Source organism: Chionomys nivalis, chromosome 9 (genome assembly GCF_950005125.1).
Source record: "Chionomys nivalis chromosome 9, mChiNiv1.1, whole genome shotgun sequence".
NCBI lineage: Eukaryota > Metazoa > Chordata > Mammalia > Rodentia > Cricetidae > Chionomys > Chionomys nivalis.
In genome coordinates this window covers 49,292,462-49,313,945 of record NC_080094.1, presented here as the reverse complement: position 1 = coordinate 49,313,945, position 21,484 = coordinate 49,292,462, and the positions used below count along the sequence as shown (strand labels likewise).

General features: G+C 45.5%; 1 protein-coding gene across 3 annotated transcripts in view; it reads right to left on the bottom strand.

The window, feature by feature from the left end:
• Positions 1–4,706, bottom strand: part of Fbn1 (fibrillin 1) — a 204,883-nt gene extending 200,177 nt beyond the window's left edge. Inside the window, exons 1-2 of one of the 3 annotated variants that reach the window (XM_057780310.1) lie at positions 4,577–4,706; positions 3,408–3,730 (exon numbers count right to left, since the gene is read on the bottom strand). In XM_057780310.1, coding sequence (XP_057636293.1) covers positions 3,408–3,571 — 164 coding nt within the window. In that variant the 5' untranslated portion in view covers positions 3,572–3,730; positions 4,577–4,706. Of the gene's footprint in view, positions 1–3,407; positions 3,731–4,269; positions 4,365–4,576 lie in introns of those variants that run through there. The other 2 variants (XM_057780311.1, XM_057780312.1) reach the window with 2 other exon arrangements.
• Between the last annotated feature and the right edge of the window lie 16,778 nt (positions 4,707–21,484).

The following is a 21,484-nucleotide window of genomic DNA, read 5'->3' as shown; positions in this document are numbered from 1 at the left end:
AGGACACGAGACGCACTCCTATTACTGGAGACTTGGGAAAAGGCATTCCAGTTTCAGGAATGCTTCCATTTGACATGAAACTGTAATATTTCCTTATTTGGGCGCTAGAGCAATAAGGCAATCATAAAGAAAGGACACAGAACTACTGCTGTCTAACTAAAAGTTGGTTTATTGGTGGTGGTGGTGGAGGTGTTGCTGGTGGTTCTGGTGGTACTGGTGGTAGTGGTGAGGGTGTGAGTATGTGCATTGCTGAGCCATCTTCCACTTTTTGACTAACCACAGCATGAAAATTTAGCTGAGATAAAAAAAAATCTTATGAGCTGAAATGCAGAGTTAAATCTGCAAATTTGTGTCATTTCACACATGTTAAGCAACGGCCATCTCCCACCCCCCCACACACACACCCTGAGAAAAACCCTACTACATATGGTTACAGTTTGAAAATGATCTTTAAATTTGCAAATTTCAGAACAGTAAGATAGCTTAACAGGTAAAGATGCCTACCACCAAGCCTGACGACCTGAGTTCAATACCCGGAACCTACTGATGGAGTGAGAGACTGGATGCCTGCAAGTGGTCCCCTGTACACTCACACACACACACACACACATTGTATTGTACACACACATGCCATAAATAAGTAGAATGTAAAAATAAATAAACATGCAAATTTTCACTGGAAACTTGAGAAAAAACATAGTTTTTGCTGAGTATGAATGGGGAACACGTTGATTCCATCTTTCTAAAATTTCAAAAAAAAAATAGAGGATTTCCTGTAAAAGCAGAAATTGGCAACTTGCTCTAAGAAAACACAGCAAAATCTGAGGAAAATTTTTAGGATCCTTAAAGTTCTATAGTGGAACAACTTTTGCTGCCCATAAGAAGAGAAAAAGGGAGAAAACACCTTCCCTGAGATGCAGGAGAGAAGCCAGCGAGGGTGGTATGCCTTGTGAAGCAAGACAGGCCCTCCAGCCTGCAGAGAGAGGGAGATGACAGGGAAGGAACATAAGTCCAGCACCTGTCTCACCAGAGGAAAAGTCAAAGCCCATAGGACACTGCATGACAGACATTGATCAGCAAGGTGTCAAAATCAAGCCCCTGCCTCACATGAGCCTCAGGGACTACAAACCACCTCCACTTCCAAGACCAGCATGTCCATCAAAGGAACGAGCAGGTGTCGACACAGTCAGGGTTAGTTTTGAACTAGACAACACTTAGGTGAGCATATGTAAAAGCTGTAAGTTACACCTGGGCAAATGCCATGCACAGCCTGCTCTTCTGCTGGTTTACACAGCACAACGTGGCTGTAAGGCTTATCACATGAGACCAATGGCAGTGAATAAAGAGACGTTTCAAAATCAGCGTCAGAATGAGTGTGTTGAGGATCTATAAGAAAACTTTGGTCCAGTAGTTCTACCTGTATTACTTTGTGCCACATATAATCTTATGCGTACACATGTAAGTATACAGAAGGATGCTATTAATAGTGAAATATTTATTATAATCTCAAGAGCCATCATTTGGAACCTACTCCACCATATCATGGGATTCTACAAACCAAGAGAACACAGGTTAACAAATGAATGCACTGAAGATGTAGAGAAAGTGAAGGCCCACATTATATACAGCACATGCACATAGTGGAAAAAAGCAGGCACACACATATATGTTCATATATACCATGCATATGTGCAATGCATGTGCGGCTATGTGTATATGTCTATGATTTTTCTCAAAAATATATAGTTGAGGTGCCTGAAAGTAGGAGGAAAATACTTTAAATTGTATATCTTTTAAAATTATTTTGCCACAATCATACACAGAAATAGACACAGAAAACTTCCTAGATAACGTAAGAACTAGGAATGTACATAATGGATGTCCTACTATTTAAATGGCTGTTCTACTGTTTAAAAGGAGTTATGAAAATTACAGCCTTGTATATATGCATTTGTTTGTGTATATATGCTGGCCCAAAGAAAGCCCTCTTGAGAACATGTTAAAATCAGCTTTTCTGCCCATTTACTGAACTCTCCACAAGCCTTCCACACAGGGTGACCGTTGTCGCTGCTTGGTCAGGATCAGCAGGTTTTATTGCCAATGTTGTTGGAATTCTGGGTCTGTTTTCCACAAAGGTCAAGATAGATAGAACTGATGCTAGCTATTTTCTGGGATCAAACAATCACAAACACATTACCACAGCCTAAGTACTTAGCAGTGATGCTCATCCGGTCCTTCATCCAGACACGGACTCAAAAACCTAAGTACTTAGCAGTGATGCTCATCCGGTCCTTCATCCAGACATGGACTCAAAAACCTAAGTACTTAGCAGTGATGCTCATCCGGTCCTTCATCCAGACATGGACTCAAAAACCGTCATACACTCTGCTTTTGTTTCTTGTATTGAAGCCATACAAACACAAGAAACACTACATATACACAAAACAGACCCTCCACACCCCTCTCTCACACACACACATTCCAATGAACTCCTTCATCGGGTCATCAGGGGCTACATAAGTTACAGACCCCTGGGGGGGGACGCCCTGGGAATGACAAGAAACCTCCACATATGCACTACTGCCTGGGATCACTGAGTAGGTTCCTCCAAGGGAGAGAAGAGTGGCCGTGTATTTCCATCCTTCCACTTCTGTAGAGGATTGAACTCTCAGGCACTGTCATTTTTAAGTTTTTAAAAAAAAAAAAAAAAAACTTTAAAGGAACTGTATTTCCCCTTTCCTTCAGCTCCCGAAACTGCCGAGCCCTAACCATTTAAATTGCTACAACACTGGGGCGTGGGAATTTGGCAGTGCAAGGGTTTTCCAAGTAGACACCACATCAACACCCTGTAGGGCCAGCCACAGCGACGTTACTCCAGCAGTGACTCCGCAGAGCCTCTGGGCTCTGTGAGCTCAGAAACCTTCGCCCTGGAGACTTCCAAAGCAGACTTCTGGAAGGCAGCGCACCGCCCTGGTTTTCACGAGTCTTGTTTCTCAAGACTGGTCTCTCTAGTCTTCCCTTCTTCGCTGCCTCCCAAACAGCTGATCCCCACACGGAAAGTACTTCTGCCTGCACACTGCCGGAACTGGTATGCAGCAAAAGCAGTGGGCTTCTCCCTTTCTCCGGGTTTCAGCTCCTCCTCTCTTCCACAAGGAACCCTTCTCGCCTCCCCAAATCTGCCTCAACAATGGCCCAGGATTCCCTTCAGCCAGGACCTCTCATTTGGGACAGGAACAAGGCGATTTATCTGAGCGAGTGGTGATGACCAAAGAACCTTGGCACTTCTAGGCTATCTCCCCAGGAGGTCTCACCCAGGGTCTTCTACCCGCCCTGTCAATTGCTGTGGATCTTAAAGTCCCAAGAAGAGCGAGGGGAGGCACATTGAGGCAGCCGAGCGCTTCCCTTACCCTTTCAGCGCATCGTGTCCTCCGCCGCCTCTTCTCTTGGCTCGGTTAGCTCTGGTCTCCTTCGGACTTCCAGCCTCCAGATTAGTGTCCGCCCCGTGGCTCGTGTAGGACGCGAGGAGCAGGGTGAAAGCCAGCGCGACCTCCAGCAGCCGGCCTCGCCGCATGATGCCGCCGGCCGCCACTCTCTCCGTCGCCGCTGCGCCTTCCAGCGCCCCGAGCCTCCGGGGTCCCGCTGGTTCTGCTGTCCCGCGGCAGGGGTGTCCTCGGCTAGTTCTTAACGTTTTCTTTTCCCGATGCTGCTCCCACTTCGGGCAGCCCCTGCCCTGCAACACAGACAAGTCCCCAAGGCGGGCGGGGAGAAACACTCAGGTCTCTGAGATGCTGGAGCTCGCAGTCCCCACTGCCGAGCCCAGCCCGCGCGCCGCCTGCGCGTGGCGCAGTTACTGGGATGAGCGAGGACCGCTCGATCCCAGCTGGCTGCAGAGCCAAAGCCAGGCGACTGGGATCTTCGGACCCTGCGGCCTCACGGCGCCAAATACCGTGTCCCCGGAGAGCCCAAGAGTCCCGCGAGCCGGCTGCCTACACCGTCTTAATGGCACTGATTGCGCGCGGTGAGGGCTGACGTTACCACAGGGTCCTTTCCACCCAGACACCCGGCCACCGCCACCCCCGCCAGTCCCCTTCATCCAACGTGGAACCGGGCACCGCAGCCCCGGGTCCTGCAGCTGTCAGGCAGAGAGGGCGGGCTGCAGATGTTCGGGACAGCCCCTCACCCTGCCCGGCCTCATGCCCTAGGTGCTGCGCAAACAGCCCTCCAGCCCCCAGCTGCCGCCTGACCCCGGCGGGACCCCGCGACACCCACTGGACCAGCGGCTCGGACTCCAGGCGGCGTTGGTTGCTCTGCTCTGCAGTTGTCCCAGCCGTGGCCGCCTGTGGCACCCACAGTCTCTGCCCCAACTCCGCGGCCCCCTCCTTTCCCACCTCTTCAAGTATCGTCCGCGCAGCAGTTTCTCGCGAGAGAAATACTTTTCAAAAAAAAAAAAGAAAGAAAGAAAAAGAAAATGACACCCCCACCTCCCCCATCACCACCCCACCCCCGGCCCCATCTATCCTCCCTTTCCACTCCCCTCTGCCAGCCACCGCCCGGGTCCGGGGCCTCCCTCACTCACAGAATCAGCGCCGTGGGAGGAGGCGGAGGTGATCCAGTCCTGCCAGGCCGGGATATTCCGTCCCAGGGTGGGGAAGCGAGGGAATGGGAAGAGTGGAGTAGGGGTTTGGACCGTTCTGCGGCTGGAAGGTCTAAACCCGAGATTCCGGTGATCAGAAGAGCAGAGAGCCGTGCCACCTGCACCAAGAATACGTGCTAGACTCCTTGGCCATCGAGGCCGAGCAGACCGTGGACCGAGAGGGGCCCCGTGGCGGTGGCCCTGGTTTCGGGGCCCAGACTCCTGTGCTTCTGCTGTCTTGCACGAAGGAGAAAACTTAGGCCCCGAGGCTCTGGCAGGGCGTGTCACAAGGCCACCATCACTGAGCCAGCCAACTGGTTGGTGTAGGAAGGGGCTTGTCACTGTCAAGAACCCACTGGAGGAGTGGTTCTCACAGACTCAGGGCAAGCCACTCGCCTAGGCAGAAGTCTGAGTTCTAGCCTGTGATTTGGGTTTCCAGCAATTCTCTTGCTCAACCCTCAGTTAAAATTGGGGCTTCCTGGAAAAAGTCTGTTTTCACATGTACATACAGAGCACAAATGCGTGCACGCATGCGCACGCCTACACACACGAGAGAGAGAGAGAGAGAGAGAGAGAGAGAGAGAGAGAGAGAGAGAGAGAGAGAGAGAGAGAGAGAGAGAGAGAGAGTTGGTCTCGGAATCCAATTAGGCTCTGGCACAGGAACCAGGGACTCTAATCACCAACTGTCATGCTCGGGACAAACAGGTATATTAAGAATGCATGCATCTTATTGAAGGGAATTTTTCACGTTTTCAGCACTGTGTCCAAATATGAGATTATAGCAATCAAGGCAACTTGATCTTCATTTTGGAATGGACCACACACCTCATGACTATGGCCTCACTGCACACTGCCTTGCGACATGAATGGAAAGATGAAAACACTGACTTAAATTCACAATTCTTTAAATATATTGTGTGGCTTGATGAAGGACTTACCTTCAAAAATCCTCTTAACAGATCCATGAACTGGAGGCTTGACCAGACATCCTCAGTTGACTAAAGAATCATTCATTCGAGAGCTAGCTAGAAGGCTCAGCAAATCAAGCACCAAGCCTGATGATCTAAGTTCTATCACAAGATCTACATGATGGAAGGAAAGAAAAAATTCCTGAACATTGTCCTCGGATGGATGTACTCAGCACACACACACACACACACACACACACTCCTGGGCACACACAGTAATAAAATGAAGAACCATTCACTCATGAAGTAGATACTGAACACCATCCATGCCACCTGGTCATTGTGTGAATAAGAATTGTTTGCAAGTCAGACAGGAATTCCAGAACTCCTCAAACAGCATGTGGGCTGCAGGAAAAGCAGGCTTGAAACAAATAACAACTCACATGTTACATGCCAACGAATACAGGGCATCGCCTAGAGGGTGTCTATGAGTGTGATTAGACCTCAGCTAGGGCTGGTAGGGAAGGCTTTCCTGAGAAAGTGCCATCAAACCCTTTTTAAGGCATGATGACTTCTTATAGAGAGAGCAAGGGTTCTGAACTATAGGCACAGTAGGATCCAGGGTGTGTGTGTGTGTGTGTATATATATATATAATATTATAGGATATATCTTGATTATATATTATAGGATATACAATATGTATTATATGTTATATATTACATGATATATATTATATTATAGAAGATTACATATAGACACAAGGACCCAGAGGTTGTTTTTTAAAGTCTGTGGTAAACCTTGACATGGATATTTTTCAAAGTTCCCCAGATAAAAAGAGATGCCACAGGGATTATTATGGGTGGGAAAGGGGTCCATGCAGAGGAACCACAGGTCAGCAGAACCAAAGCATCTGGAGGTCAAGGAGGATTTGGGCCTGACTCCTACATACCCAGGCTGTTCTGCACCCTTTGTTGTGCATTCTGGAAACTGCCTGTCTCCCATACATTCTGATGGCATGCAAGAGGCCACTGTGACCCTCTCTTGGAGGCGCCTCTCAGCAGCAGAACGGATGAGAGCAACTATAGTTTCCTCCTAAGGCGTTTGTCCAGGCAGCACAGAACAGATCCCAGTAAGGGCTCCACACATCTCAGGATCACTGAGTTCTCCCTGGTAAGAGGAGAGCTGGCAAGGGCTGCAGCCGTCCCTGGGCCTGCCTTCGCTTTCAGTTCCCTCCCCAGGACTTCCACATGGGACAGCTTTTCCTACAAGAGGGGTCCATACATATTTGCTAACTAAACCAATAGATTTCCTTTCTAGATAGCGCTATGACGGGAACTCTAAGCCCTCACCCATTCTCCCTCATTATTCTCTGTACTAAAGGAAGGATCGATGCATTTCTGGCCACTGACAAAGCCTCAATGGTACCTGTCTGCCTCTCAGTTGTCACATGGCTTCCATGGGTGTGAATGAAATAAATCTTAGGGGAAAACGAAGTTAACTGACAGCCAAGGTCCATTTTTACTTGGTTCATTATTATTAAACCAGTGTGACCAAAGGCAAGCACCACCTGCCAACCACCATATTAGGCATGAGACTATTTATATTTCCATCATTTTTCAGAACTTTCCTCTACTGAAGAAATGTTTTAACGACTTAATTTTTAAGTATTTTCCTATAATCCCACCATTCTAGCAACTGTTTTGCTTTTCTCCCTTTCCCACGAGCCTTTGTCCCCATGGTGCATCTTACATCGTCATAACCACAGGGACTATATAGTTTTGTCTTCTGAGGAACAGAGAGGAGAATCTGTTCACACTTCAGGCTTAACCTTTGCGCTTTGCAGATGGGGGTCCCTGGGTGAGGTTCGCCTAGCCATATTTCTGGCAGAGAGCATGTGCAACTGTTGAATTATGTTATTGAAATAACTTTCATTACCTCAATCCCCCAAAGCAAACAGTTCCTCTCCACCCAAAACAAAAGCTCCATTTCCCAGCCTTCATTTCACTTGTGTTTTCCATGAGTTCTGGGTCCCACCCTGGTATTGCCTGTCATTTTTTTTTTCTACCAGACATAACAGATACCAGCCCAACAGCAGAGGAGAATAAAGAAGAGGCCTGGCCGGCGAGAAGGGCTATAACATTGGATCCATCACAAATTAAAAACACATCCTCCCTGAATGCCATTCAGCACATTAACTGAACTCTGGGTCACACCATGGTCGATCCTGTGGATGCCACCAAAAATTCTTCCCAGGGCGCTTTGCTTTCTCTCAGAAGAGGGAAAGGGACTCCATATCTGCAATTTTTTTTTCTTAAATGGCAAACAGTAAGCAGAGAGGCAAAGAAAAGTAAATTTCTTCAAGCATTTTATAGGCAAAAAAAAAAACCTCTCAAATTTTATCTGTAGACCTTGATTGACATTTGAGTTTCATTCAATTTTTTTTAAGCAATGAAGCATTCTGTTGATATTTTCAATGATGCAAAAGTATACAGCTGACATGAAAACAGACATGTGGAGTGAGGGTTTCCAGTGAGCAGTTTACCAGTACCTGGACTGAAAGACAAGCACAGAAAATGACTTGAGGAATCCTCCCAAAGCTGGGTGTCACCAAAGCAGGGGCCCACAGGGCCGAGAGGTGGGTGGGGTGGGGTGGGATGACTAGTCTGGTCAGGAAGATTTAATGGGCGCGATGGGATTTGAGTGGTGCCTTGAAAGGAGGGTAGGGTTTGGCTGCGCAGGACTGTCTTGAGAGAACATTCCAGACACACGAGAGGAGAAGGAGGCAAAAGCAGAAAGGGAGGAAAGAGTTGGGGCCAGAGGAGACAGATGAGGTATTTTCCCATCCTTCCCAGGGACACGCCCTGGGCTGAGTGTTTATGAAGGGCAGCAGGCTACTGGGGACCCATGGGTATCCTTTCTTAAATGACTGTGATTAATCACACCACATGAATATTTATTGTCTCCATCACTGAGACCTGGAAGAATTGAAATCCATCTGATCTCTATGTTCAAACTGAGGGCAGACTACACTCAATTTCCCCTGAGTTTCAATTAGTCACCTACATTACGAAATTTTAATAGAGAATAAACTTTTTCTCCGGACCCTAATATAGTCTCTTTATAGCAGGAAATGTATACCCCAACCTACCGTCATGGGCAACCTGAAAGTCTAGTTAAGTTAGGAGTGAGGCAGTCCCTGTTAGCAACACTATCTTTGTCAACATCTGTTTTTACTTTCAATCTCAATTTTCTCCTAACAGTAATTAGTGGATACTAGTAATTAGTGGATACAAAAAAATGTTTTTTTCCTAGCTGACTTTATCTATTCCCATGATTTCACCCCCTGCTTATAACATACTATTAAGTCCCAAATCTGTATCTCCACCCCAGAGTATCCCCGGAGCTTGCAATGCAGATGGCCAAGTTCCTGCTGGACACCTCCACCCACTCCTCCCAAGGACAAAGTCATTTTGTAGCAGCTTCTGAAATGGCCTCCAAAAATCCCACCCAGGTACTCACGCCCTGTGATAGTTCCCTCCCCCTGAGCGTGGGCTGGACCTGCCCAGTCCCTTCTCTCCTCAGTGTGGCAGAAGTTAAGGGATCACTTCTCATATTACATCACAGTGTGGCGGAAGTGAGGGGATCACTTCTCATATGACATCACAGTGTGGCGGAAGTGAGGGGGTTACATCTCATATGACATCACAGTGTGGTGGAAGTGAGGGAATCACTTCTCATATGGCATCACAGTGTGGCGGAAGTGAGGGAATCACTTCTCATATGACATTACAGTGTGGCGGAAGTGAGGGGGATCACTTCTCTTATTATGTCACAGACTCTGGATTCCCTGTTGCTCTCTTCCCTCTTGGTCTTCTTCTCAGTCACTCTGATGGAGTCATTTGCCTCAATGTGAATTGACCTATAAAGTCCCAGTAGCACAAAACTGAAGACAAGCCACCACCAGTCATTGAAAACCCAAGTTCTCAGTGCACAGCCTTCTGGGAGCTGTGTTTTCAGGATCACACAGGAAAGCTTGGGCATCTCCAGATGCCACTGTAACCCCAGCCAATGAAAGTCTAAGAACGAAAGAATTGGTGAGGCAATGCTCAAATGATGACCCACAGAAATTATGAAAAAAAATAAAAATGGAGTGTTTGGAGCCTCTGGATTTTGAGATCACTTGCTGCATAGGAATGGATAACAAGTATCTAAGCAATATGTCTAAATGTGGGCGAGAAGTGATGGAGCATGCCTTTAATCCCAGCACTCAGGAGGCAGAGGCAGAGGAGCATCTCTGAGTTTGAGGACAGCCTGGTCTACAGAGGGAGTTCCAGGGACAGCCAGGGCTACAAAGAGAAATTCTGTCTTGAAAAATCAAAAGCCAAAAAAATTTTATCTTAAAGAATAAGGAGCCTAAACATGTTCCTTCTTTTGAATTTTGTATTTGAATCGCAAGGACCACCACATAGTCACCTTTGCTGATGGGGGTGCCGTAGGCAATCTTCATTTGTGCTTCTCACATCCACTCAAGCTCAGCAGTTTAAACTATTTTTTTTTATCATAATTGACACAATTTAATAGTCTTAATTTGTTCCCTGAATGTTCCGTCTGGACCTAGAGCTGTCTATACTATAACTTGATCTTGCTCAATTTCTGCAGGAATCTCCTAGCAACCGTATTCATGACATCATACCGGGCTAGCTTTCCACAGATAATAAACCCCTGGGACGTGTCCAGAGTGACAGAACAGGAGACGGGGAGAGTCTGGAAAGGCTGGAGAATGTTCCCCATTATCTTCAAGTCAACCACATGAATAGGGCTAGAACAAGTCTGGGACTGGAGGACAGAAGTCCAGATCCTTGCCTTGCTACTGATCTGTCATGGTTTTGCCCTTCCACTTGTAGGAGACTATTTACCCTTCAAGGAAATGTGAGGCTTAGACTTCAGTGGACAGTGGTGCTATGGGTAGACAGCTTCAGGATGAACTAGTCAGCTTGATGAAGTCATACACATCTGTCTCTAACACACATGAACACTTTTTTATTCAGGGTCATCTATGCCTTGGGAATTTGGATTTTTGGAGCATCTAGTTCCTTGAACGATATCTAGATATAGAAGCCTGTGCTTTAGATCTACTCAAAGGCTTCTTGTTGGGAGCAGTGAGAACCCAGATCCTAAATTTCTTGTAAACAACTTGTTTTCCCTGATCTGAGTGCCTACAGCTGCTCTGAGCACGAGACCTTCAGGAGTTCCTGATGGCAGGAGAGTGGTTTCTGGTGGGTTTGGCTGGGGCGTTGCTATCTCTATATAATCTGCCCCTGAACACAATAAAGGGGGCATCTTGGGGAATTCAAGGATGACCCGTGTCGCTGTCTCTCTGTCTGGGTGTGTCTGTGTATTTTAACCTCCAGCCCCTTTCCTGAAGCTCACGAACTGGGTGCCAGCACACAGAGTGCAGACACGGGGGCGCGGTGCACGGCACTTACTGGTCGATTCTGTTGTCGCTAAGCTGTTTGTAATTAGATGTCAATTCTATTATGTTATAGAACATACAAACATTTTAAAGGAGTATTTTTGTGGCTGTGTGCACCCATGTTTCATTTTATTTTCTTCCTAAACCCTGACGGATCTCTTGGCAGTCACTGAGGTAGAGTCATGCCTCTGGAGACCACAACAGTCCTACGGGAAACTGGGTAAAGAGAGGTGTAAGGTTTTAAGGATGTCACAAACAGCCAACTTGAACTTCTTTAACTCATCATAGTGTGTGACACCCAAAAGAATATCAATAAAGGCAAGGTATTGTCCCCCAGAGAACAGATAAAGAGGGGAGGGACAGGACTAGGGGGAGGGGGGAAGAAGGGGTGGAGAGAATGCCTTTCTTATCTCCCCCAGAAAGCCCATCTCCACACAGTGTCATACCAAAAGGAAACAGGTTGGTTTAATGAGAAAATATCTGACAATCACCATCTAAAAGTAAAAAAAACAAACAAAAAAAAAACAACCTGACATTTTTACCAAAGGCCTTGGCTGAAGGGGAGAAAGCCTTTGAGCCCACAGAGAGACTGTATTCTGTGCTGTAAAAACACCAAGCCCCCTCAAGCCCCTCTCCAAATCTTTCAGATCAACACCTCACCTAGCTGCATCCGGGCCTCCCCTCTGCTGCTGCGCTGTCTCCTGGCAGCACTCCGCCTGTCTACACCGTCACCAGCCCTTGGTTATCATGGTGTCACCTCTTCTCAGCTTCTCCCATTTGTCTCACAAAAGGAAAAGCTTGGCCTGGGATCTACCTTCAGTGAAAAGGAACATGGTGAGGTCAGGGTGATGTCTAATCGATCTTGAGGCTTATACATAAGGAAAATGGTCACCAAAATCTGATGGAGCAGGCCTACACACCCAGCTGTTTGTGAGGTGGAGGCAGGAAGAGCACACACTCAAGCCCTACTTCGGCTTCTAAGTAACTCTGAGGCCAACCTGGGAAGATTGGTATGACTCTGACTGCAAATAAATAGTAAAAAGAAAGTTGGGTGTGGAGCTTGGTGGTAGAGCACTGGCTTGGCATAGGTTCAATTATTGGGCTAGTAAAAGCAGAGAAAGAATAACCTTGGTGCGGGGGTAGTAATCTGAGGCAATCAGTACAAGCAGGCAGAGGATTGGAGCTCTAGGTGTTCAGAAGGGGAAGATGATGAGGTGCTGCTGTGGCCCGGTGACCAGAAGAATGTCTGTGGAGAGAGGGGTGCTGAGGAAGGAGAACTTGAAGAAACCATTTACAGCTGGACAGGAGAGCGCTCCTCTCTCCAGGAAGAAGGACTTTTCTACAAGGGAAGGCCAAATCCAGGGACAACACCAGATGGCTTTCATAAAGGCAAAGAAGAACGAGAGACGGTTACAAGTAGGTCAAGGCCAGAAGATTGAAGAATTTAGGGAAATACACATCACTAAGGAATCCGGAGAGCTGGGGAGACGGCTCATGGAGTAAAGGTGCCTGACACCCTGAGCCCAGCCCCCAGGCCCCACATGGTAGAAGAAGACAACTGACTCCACAGGTTGTGCTCTGACCTCTCCATGCATGCCACAGCACGCGTGCACTCATACACACATAAGAATGAATGAATAAAGGATAAATATAGACTTTACAAACAATTTAGAACATGACAGGTGGGCATGACAGCATAGTGCCTAGAACACCAGCAGGTGGGAGGTAGATGCTGGAAGATGATGTATTAACAGTCATCCCCAGGTACAGAACCAGTCTGAGGACAGTCTGGCCTATATAAGGTCCGTGTGTAAAAACAGTGAGTGAATAAACAAATTAATAGATGGATAGATAGATGATAGGGAGATGATATATAGAAGATAGATAGATAGATAGATAGATAGATAGATAGATAGATAGATAGATAGATAGATAGACTGATTCATGAAAATTCGAGCAAATATCTCATACCAAGAAAGAAAAGGAAAGGAAGCAAATCCAGCATTGAGTCTTACTGGTGAGAATGTTCTCCAAGTGTGTGACAGCACACAGGAAAAAAGAATGGGAAATTATAGTTCAATTTCACAGTAGAGCCATGATGGCTGAGTGAATAATTAAATCTGAGAGGCTACGGTAGAGGAAAGCCAACGTTGACACAGATTTGAAGCTCGCTGTCTGGGGAGCGGACAGCAATGGGGAGGAGGGGGAGGAGGGAGAAGCTGAACTTGGAAGGAAGACCATGAGTCTGCCCTGTGCTCCATGGCTGTTCTGACACGATCCCAGTGAGGAAAGGCAGCCAGCAGGAAAACGTGTCAGCTTCGCCAGCAGACAGAGGCGATGCTGTATATGGGGAGGGGCTTGGGATTTGCCTGTGTGAGCATCTGTAAATTATATTACAGCTATTTCTAATTGCATTCCCCCAGATTTTGATTTATATTAATCCTGCAAACTGACCTGGAAGAGAAGACCATCTTGACGGCCAAAGTTCGTTCTTTGAGTTTCAGATTCTCATGGTAAGGGGTAGAAAGTCAGAGTAATTCTGAAGTAAAGGAGGGACACCCTGCCAATATCAGCAACGGCCTCTGCTGTGGCTGAGAACAGGAGAAAAGGACAAAAGACAACCTGTCTTTGCTCGGAACGGTAGAACTGGAAAGGGGAGGTGACAAGGCTTTGTTCTGTGTCAGGTCCACGCTACTACAGCTGCCTGTGGGTACACGAAAAGACTGTCAATCAAAGCAAGATGGTGGTGTTTTTCCTCTGAAGAGAGAATTGTTTGTTTAAAACTAGCCTAAAATACACCATCACACAGGTACACTTTGAGTTCTCCATTTAAGAGTTGAGTCTGTACTGGAATTACTGCCAAGGAAGAGATGAACACCGTCATAGCACATGGCAAACCCAGAGAAAAACCCCTTAATGGAATCTGCTGTTTTGGACAATGAATATACACTAAGATATTTTAAACAGAATTCCTGATGGCTGGGTACCTGGAAGTAGACTTCAAATTTGTTGAGTAAAAATGAACATGGACATGGTAGCAGGCCCATAATTCCAGGTACTCTGGAAGCAGAGACTGGAGAGTTGCAAGATCAAGGCCTACTTGAGCTGTAATGAGTCTCCATCCCAAAATAAGTATAAAGAGGTGCATAGCTCAATGGTTTAGCACTGACCAAACATGTGTATGACCCAGAATCAAAATCAATGCAAAATCTCCAGAATCAAAAGGGAGAGAAAGGAAAAATGTTGATTTCTATTACCTCTGGGCTTGTTAGCATGCGCTAAGGGATGCTGATATGAGCAGTGGTTAGTTTATCACTGGCTTTAGGATCATGAGCCTCCTTTGCTCCCCAAGTGACCCAGGGAACCCGAGCAGGACCTTTTTTATGGTTATTTCTCTGCCCTCTGGTCCCCACCAAGACCCCGTCTATGTTTCTACAAATCCCTTTCTGCTTAGCATCCTGCTTTTACTCAAGCCTTATCTCACACTCAGAATGTGTTTTCTTTCCTAAGTAGATAATGCAGTTCTTTGCCAAGATCTGCTTGGCCGGGCCCGTGAGCCCAGCCCCCATCTTCTGGGCTATTAACTGCTAACAGTTCCCAGCTGTGTTCCTCACGGAGGACGACACTGGCCACAGGGAACTGCCTAACCTAACCCAAGATGACGCCTTGAAGGCCGGGCCCAGTGCTTTTCTTTTTTCATTCCTAAAAGCCAGTTATGGATAACTCAACACTTCAAGATTAAAAAGAGATAAAACACATATTACTAATATCAGGAATCAAAGTGGGGACATTACTAAAAGTCCTATATACATAAACAATAAATACAGCAACTTAAATGGTGTGAGAAAAATTTCTTGAAAGGCATAAGTTATCAAATGGACAAAAATGTAGTAAAAAGGCAAAAGAGACGTTTAGAACGATGAGGCTTGTAATTAAAAATATTTCAACAAGGCTGGGATATAGGTCCATGAGAAGGTACCTGCCCAACAATAATGAGGCCTCGGTTCAATACCTCCTGGCCACTTGAACCCTAAAGAGAGAATGGGAAACAGCTTCACAAAAACTCATCAGGAAATAGAACTAGATCAAATACTCCCCAATATGTTTTATTTTATTTCATTTCAGAAAGAGTCTTATTGTGTAACTTGGGATGACCTTGAATTCAGTAAAGTATAAGAAAATGTGCTAATAGCGAATGAGAAAGTGAAGAAATAGATACCATAAAAAGAACCAGGGGCAAAGTCTAGACTGGTAAACTCAACAATGGAAACTGAAAGTGTACCAGCTGAGCTAAAAGGTGATAGGGCGTGTGAGCTGGCCCAGTGGGCAAAGGTGATAGGGGCGTGTGAGCTGGCCCAGTGGGCAAAGGTGATAGGGGCGTGTGAGCTGGCCTAGGGTTGAAGATGATAGGGGCTTCCTGTAGGACAATGATCGTGTACCCTGTAAAGATTTATCAGTTGTATTGCTTTAATAAAACGCTGATTGGCTGGTAGCCAGGCATAAAGTAGAGGCGGGGCGACAAGAACAGGGGAATGCTGGGAAGAGGAAAGGCTGAGTTTACAGTCCTCATCCAGACACAGAGGAAGCAAGATGAGAATGCCTTGCTGATAAAAGGTATCAAGTCACGTGACTAACACAGACAAGAATTATGGGTTAATGTAAGTTATAAGAATTAATAAGAAGCCTGAGCTAATAGGCCAACCAGTTTATAATTAATGTAAGCCTCTGTGTGTTTTGTTGGGGCTGAATGGCTGCAGGAACTGGCGTGACAGTAACCTCAGTCAACAGGAACTTGTGAGCTGGCCCAGGAGGCAAAGATGCTACCACCAAGCCCAGTGACCTGAGTTTGATCTACAGACCCCACATGTGGAAGGACAAGGTGTTCTCTGACTTTCACACTTATGCTATGAACATGCTACACTCTCCCAGGCAAATAAACAAGTGATTTTAAACAAAGAGAAAATACCCAGGAAGCTTAAATATCAATCAATAAAAAGTATCTAAGATGAAGTGAGCAAAAAATTAAAGAAAAACAGAACTTCCCAGGCTGAGGATACCATCCCAGAAGGTCTGGCATACATGCATTTGTAGTTATAGAGAGAGCAGAAGGAAGTGAAAGCATAAAAATTTTTAAATAGGGGGCTGGAGAGATGGCTCAGAGGTTAAGAGCATTGCCTGCTCTTCCAAAGGTCCTGAGTTCAATTCCCAGCAACCACATGGTGGCTCACAACCATCTGTAAAGGGGCCTGGTGCCCTCTTCTGGCCTGAAGGCATACAGACAGAATATTGTATACATAATAAATAAATATTTTAAAAAAATTTAAATAACTTTGTGCAAGAAATGTCCTTGTTTGGAAAGCTCTGTTTATAGATACTCACCAAATGTTAAGACCAATTAATAAAAAGAAAATTCCACTTGTTTTTTTTTTTTTTAAAAAAAAACTTATATAAATAAAAAATATTGAATGGTACCAAATAAATGACATATTACATACAGAATAACAATGGTGTAAATAGATATTGTCATCTGTGGTGGTGTGAATGAGAACGGCACCCATAGGCTCATGTACCTGGATGTTTGGTCCCCAGTTAGTGGGGCTATTTGGAAAGGAAGAGGAGGAAGCATGGCCTTCCTGAAAGAAGTATATAACTGGGGGTGAATTTGGAAGTCTCAAAAGCACATACCCACACCCATCTCCTCTCTCTCTTTCTCTCCTCTGTCACTCCCTCCCTCACTCTCTCCCTCCCATGTCTCTCTGGTAGTTTGAAGAGAATGGTCCCCATAGGCACATATATTTGCATGCCTAGTCCCCAATTTGGGGAAATTTAGAAGTGTGGCCTTGTTGGAGGAGGTGTGCCACTGGGGGTGGGTTTTGAATCTTCAAAAGCCCATGCTCGTCCCAGTCTCGTCTCTCTCTCTGTCTCTGTCTCTCTCTGCCTCTGACTTGCCAATGAGGATGCAAGCTTTCAGCTATTCCTTAGGAACTCTCCACTTTTGGAGCTCTCCAAACACTAACTTGGCTGCCAGAGCTCCTGAGGAGTCCACCCACCTCCACTTCCCCAGTGTTGAGATTAAAAGCCTGTGCCACCATATGAAGCTGTTTAGCATGGGTACTAGGATGACACTTTGGTCCTCACGCTGTGCATCAAGGGTTTTTATGACTGAGTCATCTCCCAGGCCCATGAAGCAACATCTTTAGACTCCTGAACAATCACAGTAAACATGAGTTAGTTCAGGGAGCTGGAGAAATGGCTCAGACAGTGGAGTGTCTGTCACACAGCAGGGGGACCTAAGTTTGGATCCTCTAAACCCATGTGAAAAAGCCAGGTATGATGGACACATGCCTATAACCCCAGTGCTAGGAAGACACAGGGGATTTCTCAAGCTCATTGGTCAGTTAGTCTAGCCAGTTGATGACCTCCAGGTTCAGTGACAGACTCTGTCTCACCAAATATTAATTATAATAATAAAGCAATACATGGAGAGCTATAGAGGAGAGAGGAAGACACCAAACATTGACATCTGGCCCCGACATGTATTCACACACAGTACACTTACACTAACACATATAAGAACACACACACAGAACAAAGAAACTAGTGACTCAAAGTTCTATACCTATCAAAATATGTGGCAAGGATGAAAGCTAAATTAAAGGTATTTTATTTTTAACATTTAAAATGTTATTTTTAAAATGCAAAATGCTAGCCAGGTGGCACACATCTTTAATCCCAGCACTCAGGAGGCAGAGGCAGGCAGATATCTGTGAGTTTGAGGCCAGCATGGTCTACATGGTCTACAGAGCAAATTCCAGGACAGTCGGGGCTACACAGAGAAACTCTGTCTCAAAAAAAAAAAAACAAAACAAAAAAACAAACAGTGAAGTGCTTAGGAAAAACAAAATATGTTTAAGAGTTATACATGAAAATAACAAAATACTTATAAAAGAAGTTTAAAGAAAACCAAAGGAAATAGAAAGATGTCCGCAGACTGAAAGACTTCATACTGAGGTCAGCTATGTTTCTGCAAATCAATCTACTGACCTGTAACTCACAGACATAATTTTAATTAGAGTCACAGTGAAGTTTTCTTCAGAAAAAGACAGAGTGTGACGGCTATCTTGGTTGTCACCTTAACATGCCTACGAAGGACCCGCCTCCTAAAGAACTGCCCATCAGTTGACCTGCAGGTTTATCTATGGGACATGCTCTTAATTGCCAATTGATGTAAGGGGACCCAGCCCACTGCAGTCAGTACCATCCCTAGGCAGATGGTCCTGGGATTTATAAGAAAGATAGGTGAATGTGAACCAGAGAGTAAGCCAGTAAACAGTCCTGAGTTCCTGACTTGGCTTCCTTCGATGACGGGTTCTATCCCGAAAGCTGTAATAAACTCTTTCCCCCTAAGTTGCTCTTGGTCTTGGTGATTATCTCAGCAACAGAAATGCATACCAGAGTTAAATGGATACAGAAAAAAAAAATAAAGGCCCAGAATGGCCAGATTCTGTCTTATAATTCTAGCAATTGTTGAAAGTGGATGGGGCACTAAAGTTCCCAAGTACAGTGTTTGCCTACCTATGTCCTTTCCAACCTCATAGTTGCTAAAATCCCTTCCAATGCCTTTTTGGTGGCAGGGAGAGTTGAAACAAGGACTCATATAGCCTAGGTTGACCTTGAGCTTGCTACATATTGAAGGCTAGCCTGAACTTCTGATTATCTGACCCACCATGCCCAGCTTAGGGCAAGTATAGCCCAGAATTCCTCCCTATGTAGACCAGGCTGTTGATGAACGTGTGAGAGTTTGCCTGGCTCCGTTACTTGAGGGCTGGAGTTAGAGACCTGCCTCATCACTGGCTTTGATATTCTAAGTTCTATACCATGCAAAAGGCAAAAATTCTGCCGTTGTCATTTAATTTTGCTTATGTCTTTGGCAAGTAGACGTTTTTATCTTTAAAGAGGTAATTCTATTTTTATTCATGCATGTGTGTTTATGTCATGTGTATGCAGGTACTCAAGAAGGCCAGAGGCTTTAGATCCCCTGGAGCTGGAGTTACATGTGTGGTGTGAGAAGTTCTTCTGTCTATGTGTTTCTTTTATTGGTTAATGAATAAAGTTGTTTCAGCCAGTGGCTCAGCAGAATAGGGCAAGGCAGAATTTCCAAGCAGATAGAGGGGAGAGTAGACGGAGTTAGGAGAAGCCATGTAGCTGCCACAGGAGACAGAATCCTCAGCTGAGAACCTTGATGGTAGGCCATGATATACAGATTAATGGAGATGGGTTAGTTTAGGATATAAGAGCTAGCTAGAAATACGCTTAAGCTATTGGCCAAACAGCATTACAAATAGTACAGTTTCTGTATGGTTATTTCTGGTCTGAGCAGCTGGGAAATGAACAAGCAGCCTCTGCCAATACATGTTGTTGTCATGCACCTGACATAGGTGCGGGGAACCAAACTTATGTCCTCTAGAAGAGCAACAAGCCTTTACTGCTGAGAGATCTCTCCAGCCCAGGGAAGTATTTTTGTTGAAATTTAGCTTACTATTTTTTCTCACAGTATTCCTGTCTAAAACACACACACACACACACACACACACACACACACACGCACAGAGTCACAAAGAGATTCTCCAAGAAAAATACCCATTATATAGTCAAGGATGGCTTTGAACTTCTGATCCTCCTTGCCTCCACTTCCCAAGTGCTGGGATTACAGGCCTGTAGTCACACCTGGTTTTATTCATGCTGGAGACAGAGCCGGGGTTTCATGCATGCTAAGCAAGCATTCTGCCAGCTAAGCCATAACCCAACCCATCTAGGTATTTTCAAGTTGATCTTTTCCATGGTGTGAGGAATAGTCGAGGCTCATTTTCATCTACAGAAGTATCAGGTGTTCTGGTAACATGTATTGGCAAGAGCATTTATTTCTTCATTGATTTTTGTCAGCATTTGTATCAAAAATCGGCCATCGATACACATATGGGGTATGTCTGGGCTTCCCTGATTGTCACATTGTGTCTTAATAGCAGCTCCATGCTCCCCTTTTGCTTACTTCCTGACTGTGTAAGTCTTCTAACTCAGAGACTTCTGTTTGAAAATTGCTTACCTTAATGTCTGTGCTCACCAAAAGCATTCAGGCTATTCCTCCCAGATTGTTATTTACCCTCACAACTAAACCATTCCTGAATGCCACAGCTACAGGTGCACACAGTCCCTAACATGTAGCAAAAGAAAGGAGGACTTCACACAGACTTCAGGATACAAGGGAAAAAAAGGTGGTATGGTCTTAGTGAGTTTCTTTACTGATCTCATGTGGAAATGTGAACCCTTAACTGCAGACAGCTCAAATCCAGAGGCTTCCACGGTAAAAACCATCTTTAGACTCATCGAAGAATGGGGAAATGAGTGGCTTAGCAACAAAAAAAACTCTTCTCAGTAACACTGTGGTGCTCACTCTTGATTGTCAACTTGATGGGACTTAGAATCACCATAGAAACAGTCTTTCATTTTGGTTACCTAGGTCAGGTTAATTACAGTGAGAAGACCCACCCTAAAGGTACCATTCCGTGAGCTGGAACACTTGGGCCGCATAAGAAGGAGAAAACCAGCTAGGTAGCAGCGTTGCCATCTCTGCTTCATGACGACACAGCTTCTGGCCAGCTACATCCTGCTCCTGTTACACACATCACAACCCTGTTATGGTGGGCTGTACCCCCCAGATCTGTGAGTCCAGACAGACCTTTCCTTTGAAAGTTGCTTTCAACAGGTGTTTTGTCGTAGCAGAGAGACAAGTAACTATTTCACCAATATCACTCTCTCCAAATGGGAAGACAGACTCTGCTTCCCATCCCTCAGACACAGATGGGGTGCTTTGACTTGAGTTAAGGGATCTCTGTACCTCATACCAGAGCGATGTCACAGGCTCCAGCAGTGACCTGCACACCTACTTGGAAGCAACAAGAATTAGTGAAGCAAGAATTTTTGCACCAAACACTGTAATCTGTAATCCTAGCACTCAGCACGCCAATAGTAGAGCTGGTTTAAGGCCAGCCTTGTCTTCATTGTGGGTAAGTCTCAGCCTCACTTGGCCTAAAGAAAGATTCTGTCTCAAAACAAACAACCAAAAAAGTTAGCCGGGCGGTGGTGGCGCACGCCTTTAATCCCAGCACTCGGGAGGCAGAGGCAGGCGGATCTCTGTGAGTTCGAGGCCAGCCTGGTCTACAAGAGCTAGTTCCAGGTCAGGAACCAAAAAGCTACAGAGAAACCCTGCCTCGAAAAATCCAAAAAAAAAGTTAGGACTAAAGAATACTTGAAATTTACTTAAAAGAATCTAATTCTTTAAATGTACAAAATACTTCTATTTCACAAAAGAGCTTATGTAAATGGCACACAGAAAGGTGACTAACACCATGACTCAAGAGGGGAATTCAGATAAAAGCCAGCAGGACATCACTGGACACGGGAGGGAGCCT